Raw genomic sequence first — 12,084 nt, forward strand, 5'->3', positions numbered from 1 at the left:
CTAGTTGCCTTCCCAGTGGCAGCCATGGTCGGGGAAGGAAGGGAGGTTGAAGCCTCGGGAAACCTCCCAACCCCTCGCCTGGCCTCAGTACCTGGTTACCGGCTGGAGGCAGAAGTGAGGTCCGGTGAGGCCAGAGTAGAAGGCAGAGATTTCCGCTACCTTCGGCCCTGCCTGGCGTCCTTTCAGGCTTTTCCGGAAAACCAGAGGCCACAGCTACCAACACGGGAAGGATAATCCACTTGAACCTGGGCAGTCGACAAAGGTCAGAACGGCCAGCAGCCTCTGGGGGCAGCTGGTGGGGCATGGAGGCCGCGTTGTGTGCTGGAAGCAATGAGGGCCTGGAATCTAGTCTCTGCGGGCTGTCTTTCTTCCAGCTGCATTTTTCAAGGGGCTCAGGTTCCCTGGGGTGGTGTCCCAGGAAGTGAGTGAACTTGGAGGACAAAGGGGAGGGCTCTTTAAAGCCGGTCTGGAGGCTGCGAATGACTAGGGAGCCAGAGTCCAGGTGGCTCTAGGTGTGGACTGCACATGTGCAGCCCTGAGCCCCAGCCCCGATTGCTCCTGACCCATGGTGGTCGACTGCGACACAGGGGCTGTGATTGCGCATGCGGCATCTGTGGGTCCAGCGTCGAGGTGGTGGTGAGACTGAGGTAGGCATGGTGACCCTGGTTCTTGCTTCTGAGCTGAAGATGATCGAGAGCTGGTTCCTCTGCCCTTGGCCCAAAGTTTGTTAGTAACTGTCCTGGGCCCTGGTTGCCCTTGTTTTCTGTTCCCACTCACTGCCACATGGCATTGCTTAGGGGAAATATTCCCAAAATGGAGACAGGTGTGGATCCCTTAATGAGGTCTCTCAGCAAAAAGACATAGAAATGGGCTTGGGAAAGGAATTTGAGAGCTGAAATGGATTTATGATGCGGAAAAATCCTGTCACTGACTGCAGTTTTCCTTGCATCTACCAGGACATTTCCGAGAGCTTGTATAGGTATCATTCTGCTCATAGGAAAAGGCACATGCTAGGGTATAGCTGTGCAAATGACCATATTCCTTTTGCAAACTAGGGGGCAACTCTGATTTCCGGGATACAAAACTCATTGGACTATACTATAATAGCAAAATGATAATGCCAAATATATAATCCAATTTACAGTTCTTTCAAAAGAATTATAAACAGCCACACTCTGTGGCCCAAATAAATGATGGGACACTGATGACAGAAACCCTTTCCAATTCCTAAGTACATGTCACATGAGCTAAAGCTTTTAATTACCATGAGTAGAATTTTATTTTTCAAATTTTATTGAAGTATACTTGATTTACAATGTTGTATTACTGCTGTACAGCAAAGTGATTCAGTCATATATATATATATATTCTTTTTCATATTATTTTCTATTGTGGTTTATCACAGGATATTGAATATAGTTCTCTGTGCTATACAGTAGGACCTTGCTTATCCATCCTATATATAATAGTTTTCACCTGCTAATCCCAAACTCCCCATCCTTCCCTTTGCCACCCCCTCCCCCTTGGCAACCACAAGGATTTTATTTTTATGGAGACTCATTATTCTACTTCCCTTGAGCATTTCCTTTAGTAGTGTTTACTTAAGACACTAGATGATGAAATTATAAGTTAATGAACACATCCTCACTCACTGATGCCCCCCTGCCTTTCAGAGGAAAAAAAGTACAGACTACACCCTCCTGCTTTCCCTATTATCTCTCTTATCATGGATTATTTTCCACCAAGACACATATTTCCATCTTTGATGCCAAATCAGAACTGCAAGCACTTGTTTCCTGCTTCTGCATTGAGAGTCTACCATGTGTACCATGATTGGGCCTAATTTTGTTTTGAGCTTAGAATGGCTGGTGTATTAAGGAGGTTCAAAGACTAACATGCAGTGAAGAGCATGGTTTCAGGGCTAGAAGGTTTTGTTTTGAATCCTGATCCTGTCTTTACCACTTGCTAGCTTTGTAATCTGTAGGCCCCAGTTAACTCACAAAAGGAGATTAGAGTATCTACATTATAGTTTTGGAGGATTACCTCAACTTACATTAACTGAACTAATTTATGGGAAACAAAACAGTGGCAGATATATAGTAAACATACTAAAATGTTCACATAGTGAGAAAAAAGAATCAGCCCTTGAGACGGGGATCTACCTGGCCTGGTCTTCACTCCTAGGCTGTGGTGTTCTGCTGAACAGAAACCTTTTTTTTAAAAAAATTTCTTGGCCATGCCACGTGGTGGCAAACAGGATCCTAGTTCCCTGACCAGGGATCGAAGCTGCGCCCCCTGCAGTGGAAGTGCAGAATCTTAACCACTGGACCACCAGGCAGGTCCCTTAAACAGAAACCATTTTGAACAACACTGTCATCAGACAAGGCCACTGGGTGTTATGTTATGGAGTAAGGCACAAGCAAGAGCACTCTGTGATCATGTCGTCACACAGGATCAAAAGAATTATGCAAATCACAAAAATGATGAAATTTTCTCCTAGTCTAGCTAACAAAACTGACTTGTTTCCTTACAAGTTAATTTTAGCCCCAGTCCCTTCTTTTTGCCTTCTTTTATTTTAAATTAATTTATTAATGTATTGGCTGTGTTGGGTCTTCGTTGCTGCGTGCAGGCTTTCTCTAGTTGCGGCGAGCAGGGACCACTCTTCATCACGGTTCGCGGGCCTCTCACTATTGCGGCCTCTCTTGTTGTGGCCTCTCTTCCCTACGCCACCAGGGAAGCCCTCTTTTTTGCCTTCTAAACAAGAAATATTAAAATCCCCAGTCAGGGACTTCCCTGGTGGCGCAGTGGTTAAGAATCCGCCTGCCAATGCAGGGGACATGGGTTCAAGCCCTGGTCTGGGAAGATCCCACATGCCGCGGAGCAGCTAAGCCCGTGCGCTACAACTACTGAAGCCCGCACACTTAAAGCCCGTGCTCCGCAACGAGAGAGGCCACCACAGTGAGAAGCCTGTGCACCTCAACGAGGAGTGGCCCCTGCTCGCCACAACTAGGGAAGGCCTGTACGCAGCAATGAAGACCCAATGCAGCCAAAATTAAATTAATTAATTTAAAAAAATTAAGACAGAAATTGGAATGATGCATGCTTGTGTCTACTGGGACTTCCTGGCAGTCCAGTGGTTGGGACTCTGTGCTTCCACTGCAGGGGGCGCAGTTTCAATGCCTGGTCAGGGAACTAAGATCCTGCATGTCTCACAGTGTGGCCCAAAAAATAAATAAGTAAATAAATAAATGATGGCGTCCACAAGCCAAGAACACCAGGGATTGCTGTAGCCACTGGAAGTTTGTAGAGCACGTGGATCTGATTCTTCTTCAGAACCCTCATGAGGAACCAACCCTAATAACGCCTGATTTCCAATTTCTAGTACCCAGAACTGAAAGAGGATACATTTGTTTCTTTAAGCCACCAACTTTGTGGCAATCTGTTAGGGCAGCCCTGGCAAAGTAATACTTAAAGAATTATTATCTCCTAGATGTTATCCTCATAAAGAACTGGAAATAATGTGATAGGGATCTACTTTAAGAATAAGGCACTAATAAAGCCAACAGTATATCCAAGACCTTTGTAAATATTTTCCAATGCTATGCAGTTTGTGGTGCACAATACATGTAAACTGCATGCAGGCCTTCCATCATTGGAACTGGCATGGAGTTTCCTTCCTTCCTGAGTTTCCATGTGTTTTCTTTAAGGATAGGGGAGTATAGAAGGCTTTCTCACACTGCTGACATTCAGAGTTTCTCCCCAGTGTGAATTCTCACATGTCTTTGTAAGGATGAAAGCCTACTGAAGGCTTTACCACATTCCTTACATTCATACGGTTTCTCTCTACTGTGAGTTCTCAAATGTCCTCGAAAAGATGATGACCAACTGAAAGCTTTCCCACATTGCTTACACACATAGGGTTTTACTCCAGTGTGAATTCGCACATGTGTTCTAAAGTATGAAGGACTACTGAAGGCTTTCCCACATTTGTTACATGCGTAAGGTTTCTCTCCAGTGTGAGTTCGCAAATGTCCCTTAAAGGATGAAGGAGAACTGAAAGATTTTCCACACTGTTTACATTCATAAGGCTTTTCTCCAGAGTGTGTCCTTATGTGAATCCTAAGGTCTGAGGGCCAGCTGTAGGCTTTCCCACATTCCACACATCTATAGGCTTTCTCTCCAGTGTGCATCCTTGCATGTATGATCAGGTAAAAAGAAGGAAGGAAGGCTTTTCCACATTCCTTACATTCATAGGCTTTTTCTGCACTGTGAACATTCACATGTTTTCTAAGAGAAGAGGGAGAAGAGAAGGATTTCTCACATTCTTTACAAGCATAGGGTTTCTCAACAGTATGAGTTTCTCTATGTGTCCAAAGGTTTGAGGGAGATCTGAAGGTTTTCCCACATTTTTCACATTCATAAGGCTTCTCTCCAGTGTGAGTTCTTATATGGACTCTAAGTTTGGAGAAATATATAAAGGCTTTTCCACATTCTTTACATGCGTAGGGTTTCTCTTCAGTGTGAGCTCTTATGTGTGCCCCAAATGATGAGTAAGAAATAAAGGTTCTCCCACATTCCTTACACTGATAGGGTTTTTGTCCATGTTGAGATGATGCTATGGGACTCTTGAGGGATGAAGAATCCATGATGGGTTTTTCAAACTTATTGTATTCATAGGATTTTACTCCAGTAGAAAGTCTCTTATGTACAATAAGATTGGAAATCTGGTTGGTTTCTCCACATTGATTACTTTCATTATTTTCTGAGGGTATCTCCACCACACGCCATCTGTTAAAAATAGGAATCATATTACTAATGATTTGTTAACAATTCATTATGGTTTTTAATGATTAATATGATTACACTTTTACCATTTTCAGTGAATGTGTATGTTTCTTGCCCTGTTAGAATTGTTTCAAAGTGATATAAGCTGAGTGCTCTGACAGAGGGCTCAACCTGAGGTACCATTTTCACTGTTTTTTATATATGGGATTTTGTTTCCTGACAATTGTTTACAACTGAACTACGTCTCAATCAGCCAACATCTGTATCATGTTTATAAAATTGTCTTGTGAAAATTCTCTGTGAACACTTAAGATCTGACATATATCTACACACTTATTAATATCATGGCACTCTCTCCTGAGACCTACTTTCTCTAATGTATGTGTCACTCACCTCAAATGTGTTCCCTGGTTCTTGTGCTGATCTTCAATGCTATGGCATTTCCAGTTTTCTCCTAAAATGGAGAATCAGGAATCATTTCTTCTGAAACTTAACTATATTCTGTTCATTTCATACTTCCCCAAACATTCACTGTAGAGGACTTAACCCACTGATTTTAATTTGAGTGCCATAATATGAAAAATAGTAACAAGTGTACTTTCTTTGGAATGAACTGGTGGGATTAAGGCAAGAAAATAAGTAGGAAATATGTACATTTCTTTCCAAGAGCAACCCAAGAGATAAGTTTTATAAGGAAAAATGCACTTTTGAGTAAAAAAAGAATTGGAGGAGTTCTGGCTACTTGAGGACTTTGACAATAATAAGGACAAGAAGACAAAATGGTGGGCAATTTACTGGAAATACTTCCATGAAGACTGAGACTTCTGGTGACATAAATGCCCTATTGTCAGGAAGCAACACAGGATGGAATTGGACAAAATGCATATGCCCAAATATAAACTTTCAAAGAGGAAATATGGAAGGTCTTTCAATGTGCGCAAGGCCATTCATGAGGATGGATGAAAAGTCAAAAAAAGGGAAGCTAACGTATCTGCAAAATTCAACTTCCACAGAAAGAAGAATAATTTCTTTTGCTAATTAATATTTCCAAATATAATGTTTCCCAGCAAGGGCTGTTCCTCTTAAGGAACAGTTATAACCCTTACAGAGGCTAAAAACATTTAATGAGAAAGTAGTAGGTTTCATACATACATGAGAAAGCTGTTAGACTATATGCTCCATAGTAATGTGACCATGTCTGTCTTACTTAGCAATAAATTCCCACTGTTCAGCCCAAGTTCTAGAGCAAGCTCAATAGCTTGGGGATACCTGTCCTCTAGAGAGTCAGTAAAGGAATGATGTCATCCTTACCCACTGAGGCCAGGTTCCTGAAGGTCTCCAGCATCACATCTCTGTAGAGGTTCCTCTGAGCTGGATCCAACAAAGCCCACTCCTCTGGGGTGAAGTCCACAGCTACATCCTCAAAGACCACTGACTCGAAAACATCCAACAAATTCTGGTTTAACGAGGTACCACTCTCCACCTGTGTGTGCAGAAGGAAGGGGGAGGCTGACAGCATTGGGGAACCAGGACTCAATTCACAGCAAGTTCATCCATGGTTCTGTGGTCTCCCATCAACTCTAGGGTTCTGCCATCATCTCTTCCCCTCTCTTCAGCGCTGACTTCCTCTGAGGTGCCAGCCTGCCTCATAGATTTAACACCCATCTCTCTAGTTTGACTCTGGCTCCTTCCACTCTTCCCCTCCATCTGAAGGGTCCAGAACAGTCCACAATACATGGGAGATATGTAAGAAATACTGTACAAATAAAACAATTATTTTATCTTTAAAAACATCAGTTCCTTGTAATGAAAATGATTTCAACTCCTTCTTCATGGTCCAATACAGGCCAAAGCATGATATGAAACCAAGTCAGACCTGGATGAGGTTTTAATGAATTAAAACACAGTGAGGGTCCAGGGGCATTTCTTGCTTGCCCCCTCACCAACAATTTGATTCTCAAGAGGCCTGATTATGCCCAACCTTCAACCCAGGCCCTGAGATGGATATAGTTCCTTGGAAAATTCCAATCCATCATAAACTGGCAGGTCCACCTTTATGCGAAGCATTAATATTTACTTATCTGTCTCCTGTTCTTTTATGAAACAGCACCTTTTCCTTTCTCTCCATGCTCTCCAGGAGGCAGTCAGTGTATTGACAAGTTGGAGCCCAGCCAAGAGAAGGGAAGCCTAAGACTTCAGACCTCACGACAGTGCCTGCATTCAGGGGCCTGAGTGCTGATAATTATGAGTGATGTCAAAATTATGGGTGGTGGCTCTTCCTCAACTGATGTCACTGATGTCACAAGACACCAGAACAGCCTTGCCTTCCCCAGAAAAGAGTGCCCTGGTCCTTCCTGCCTGTGAAGAGGCAGTTCTGAGCCCACTGTGGAAATGAATTAATTGAAGTCCAGAAGGGTTTGGCTGTGAATCTGCCCAGATCATAAAAGGTATAAAGGGATCAGGTGGCACCTTCCTCCCGAAGGACATCTGCTCCCACTGAAAAGCCAGAGGTACTGACTTATACACCAGCCTCCTAGGGGCACTACACACAGCAGTCATTTCTGCACCCCGTGGCATGCAGACAGGCATAACTGCCCAACCCCTGAGCATGGAATCTGATGGCTTGCAGGGTCCCCCAACAGCCTGGCTTTTGAGGAAGTGCATCACTCCATCAGCTTCCACACGCAGAGGTGTGAACATAGGCTGCCACACTCCAATGCAGGGGATACGATTTACCTGTTCAATAAACAGCAGCAGAACGAGAATGCTTCAGAATGGGAACACTCTCTCATGAGGCTGGTAAGTAAAGTCAGCTGCTTTAGGCATCCCTAATTACTAATTACCAAGGTACTCTGGTATCTAGCACTGTCTCAAGACAAACTTTTATCCACAGATAAAATTCAACTAACTCTTCCACCACTGTGTATCAGGTGACATTTAAAAGCCATCAAAACCTGTAACAATCTCACAACAGCATTAATAAGAAAATGTGCTATTTGAGCATCCATGATGTGTGAAATATTTTGCACACCTGAGTTCATTTATGTCTCATAATAAATCTCACAGTAGATATCATTACAATCAGTATGTAGCAGAGGAAACTCAAAAGGACAGAATAAATTAATAATATGCTCAATGTTACCCAATTAGAACCTTGTATGTAGGTCTGACTGCTTTAAAAACCTAAATGTCTAGCAGCTGCATTTCTGTACATACATGTTACAGGATGATTATGCCCATTATTCCTCAAAATATGTACAATGACCTAGAGCAGAGATCAGCAGACTTTGTCTGCAAATGTCAGAGAGTACATTGTTAGGCTTTTCTAGCCACGTGGTCTCTGTTACAACTGCTCAGGTATGCCTTTGTCACACAGAAGTAGCCAGAGACAACACGTCAAAGAATGGATGTGGTGGTGTGCCAATAAAACTTTATGCAAGTAGGTGGCAGGCTGGGTTTGGCCTGTGGGCTGTAGTTTGCCAACTCCTGATCTAGAGCAGTGCCATTAAATAGGAAGACAATACAGACAACATATCCAAATTTGAATTTTCTTGTCACTACCTTATAAAAATGTATTGAAATTTTTAATATTTATTTACCTATTTATTTATTTGGCTGCGCTAGGTCTTAGTTGTGGTACGTGGGATCTTCATTGCAGCACGCGGGATCTTCACTTGTGACATGTGGGATCTAGTTCCCCAACCAGGGATCGAACCTGGGCCCCCTGCACTGGGAGCATGGAGTCTTAACCACTGGACCACCAGAGAAGTCCCTGTATTGAAATTTTAATAATTTTCATTTTGCCCACTAAATACAAGTATACAGATCATTTCAGTACATAACCAACATAATTACTGAGATAGTCTATGTTATTTTTGTCATACTTAATGCTAGAAATCTGGTATGGATCTCACACATGCACCCAACTCAATTTTGATAGCTGTACAAGAGCTCAAGAGCCATGTGTGGCCAGGGGTGCTCTAGTGGACAGTGCAGATCTAGACTCTGCCTGTCTCCTGGAGAGGACAGTGGAGACTAGAAAAATGGAACATTCTCTTCACATCAGACATCCTTGGGCTCTTTCTACTGGCAAAGCCCTCTGTCTCAGGCGAGTTGCTTCTCTATACAGCTGTAGCTCTGACTCATTCATTTGCTGAAAATCTATTTAGGTGATAATTCCTACTACATGCAGTTATAGAGATACAGCACTTGAGAAAAATTCTGAACCACATGGATCTTAAAATCTCACGGTGGAAGACAATAAGTAAATTGAATATTATCTAGATGAAAGGGTAAGTGCTGTAGGTAAAATACAGGACAATGAAGGCATTTGGAACTAGGAACATAAGCAAAGGGACTGGGGCAGAATGAAATCATAACAGTGACATAACCATCTGGGTAACATTGGAAATGGATACTGTGGCTTGGTTTTTTGTTTGTTTTTAATGCCACTGCATTTTTAAACTATAAGGATTAGAAACAGAATGTTGTGATTTCACAAAATCTCTGGAAAGGTTTCAAGTGCTTGTTAACTTCACCATGTCCCACTGGAGAGACACTAGAATCAAAGTGTCCCCAGCCAAGAGCAGAAGCACCATCTACTCCCAGAAAAAGAAAGAAAGAACGAACAGTACCAATGGGCTAAAAATGAACTCAAGAATCTGGAAAAAGAGAAGCAGAATAGAAGAAGAAAGCACAGAATGAAATATGAAGGGCAAAATGAACGATATAAAAGGGAGGCTAAAAACACATCTCTTGGGAATTCCCTGGTGGTCCAGTGGTTAGGACTCTGTGGTTTCACTGCCAAGAGCCTGGGTTCAACTCCTGGTTGGGGAACCAAGATCCCACAAGCTGTGCGGTGAGTCCAAAACAAAAAACCATACAAACCACATCTCTTAGAACTAATCAGATTGCAACCTCTAACAATTTTTTTCAAGAAAAACAAAGCATGGGCAAATAAAGTTACAAATGAAAAAGCAGGCATAATTAGGGATGTTCTAGGGATTAAACACGAGAGGAGAGGAATGGTCTAAAATAAAATTTTAAAATATGAGTACTTCCATACTACTCAGTAGTCGAAAGTAATTTAAAGATAATAAAAGGGTATTTTCAAACATTCACAAAAAGGAAACAAAAATCCTAAATTGTTTTACAGGCTAGTTTTATTAAATATTAACGAGATCAATAATTCTATGTGCAGAAAACAATTCCTTTTTCAGAGACATGCCAAGAGCAGAATAGTACAAATGAAAAAAATAAACTATCATTAACAAACACAGGTGCAAAATTCTATTAAAAATTAGTTCCCTAAATAATGAGTAATGTGCATAATCAAGCACGACCAAGCTTTTTTTTTTTTTTTTGCCGAGCCATGGGGCATGTGGGATCCTAGTTCCCAGACCAGGGATCGAACCTGTGCCCCCTGCAGTGGAAGCATGGAGTCCTAACCACTGGACCGCCAGGGAAGTCCCACAACCAAGCACATTTTACTCTAGGAATGCAATAATGTTTAAAAATTAATCCATTTTATAAAACCAGGAACTCAGTGCTCTGTGGTGACGTTAATGGGAAGGAAATCTAAAAAAGAGGGGATATATGTACACGTATAACTGATTCATTTTGCTGGACAGCAGGAACTAACACAACGTTGTAAAGCAACAATACTACAATAAAAATTAAATAGATTTTTTTTGTAGTTTTCAGTATATAAAAGTTAATCCATTTTACTATATAATAGAAATGCAGAAAAATCATAATTCGTCCTCAAATCCAAAACAATGACTATCATTAATGGACATAAAAATTTAATACATCAGAACTAGAAGGAACATGGCTACCTGGAGAAGATGGTGCATAAAAACACTGCAATGGTAAATGAAAAATCTGAAATAGTTAAACAGCTCTCTTGTCAAGAAGACAAGACACACAGAGTACCTTATTCTACACTGGACAGGAGGTCCTGGGAATCATTTAAAAAGAAAAGAAAAAGGTAAAATGACAGGACAAGAAAAAAGCTGAAGTATCATTATTTGCAGGTAAGATTTTGTAAGTAAAGATTCAAAGATTTTACAGATCAATAATTAAAATCTATGCTTGCACCTAACAAAGACACTAAGAAAAATGCTCAAAAATGAGTTCACTTCTATGTACCAGGAACAGTATTTTTTTTAAGATACCATTTAAATCAGCATCAACATTACATGCAGAACAAGTCTAACAAAGGTTTTGTAAAACATGACGAAAACAGTAAAACATTATTAAAGGAAATTAATGAGGAGACATACCAAGACCGTGGATCGCAAAGTTCAATACCGTAAAAGGTGTAGATCCACCCTCGAATTCATCTACAGGTTCAATGTAATTGCAACTCATTCTTTGTACTTGAAATGCTGACTCTAATCCTAGTTTTCTACATGCGAGAAACTCAATCCCATGGGCACCAGAATCCATCCATTTAATGAAAAATACCTTGAATGTCTAATAAGTGCTATATACCCTCCCCCCTGTGGTTGCGATAAACGAATGAGAAATTAAAAGATCCCCTCGTTTAAAGCCTCATATTTAGGAAGCTTGGTGAGTCACTAAAGAAAAAGGGAATACAGGGGGACCCCCCCCCCACCCCGCGACCAAGGGCGGGGACTCTGGCCGGGACCCTGGGGGAGGGGCGTGGAGACCCCGGTCCGCGTCAGCTTCCAGCTGGTTCCTGCCGGTTCGAACCAGCCCCTCGCAGTCTCCGACCCGGTCAGCGCACTCACCATCTCCGCCCCGCTCCGGACTCTGCCGGAAGTCCTTCCCGCGGTCTCGCGGCCCTGCGACCTGGGCAGGTGAGAGCGATGCGGAATATTAACCTCGGGCTGCACGGGGTAGCGCACCAGCACCACTGCCGGCCGAGAACGACCCCCTACATGGGCTGGGAGCGTGCCCGCCCCCAGGCCCTGATTGGACGGTGTTCCGGGTCCCGCGCCCTGATTGGATAGAATTGGGATTCCCTGCACTCTGATTGGACGGTTCTCCAGGTAATCCCTCCCCATGGGGACTCTGATTGGGTAGTTTCCCGAGGCACGCATCCTGATTGCACAGCGCTTCGGGCACCACTTTTGGAGCCTCTGAGGATAGTGCTACAGGCCCAGGTGCCCCTGATTGGGCAATTTGAGTGTCTGCACCGACCCTGCCTGGGAGATGGGCGGGGGCAGGGATCACGTGGAAAAGCCGGGCGGAAACGTGGATTCTCAGCTTCTGCCCTGTCTTTGTCCGGTCTTCTACCCTGGGCGCGGAACTGCCTGCCCGGGATGTGGCCTC

General features: G+C 42.9%; 1 protein-coding gene across 1 annotated transcript; it reads right to left on the bottom strand.

Moving 5' to 3' along the window:
• Positions 1-254: 254 nt before the first annotated feature.
• Positions 255-11,677, bottom strand: LOC111165981 (uncharacterized). The gene is made up of 4 exons (XM_089905676.1): positions 11,541-11,677; positions 6,097-8,557; positions 5,179-5,239; positions 255-4,788 (listed from the first exon to the last, which is right to left on the bottom strand). Exons 2-4 carry the CDS (start codon positions 6,302-6,304, stop codon positions 3,747-3,749), a joined length of 1,311 nt encoding a protein of 436 aa, XP_089761802.1. The 5' UTR covers positions 6,305-8,557; positions 11,541-11,677; the 3' UTR covers positions 255-3,746.
• Between the last annotated feature and the right edge of the window lie 407 nt (positions 11,678-12,084).

Source organism: Delphinapterus leucas, unplaced genomic scaffold, assembly GCF_059928025.1.
Source record: "Delphinapterus leucas isolate spDelLeu-1000000601 "Yukka" unplaced genomic scaffold, BTC_Dleu_Yukka2 spDelLeu_asBTCV2_sq25, whole genome shotgun sequence".
Taxonomy (NCBI): domain Eukaryota; kingdom Metazoa; phylum Chordata; class Mammalia; order Artiodactyla; family Monodontidae; genus Delphinapterus; species Delphinapterus leucas.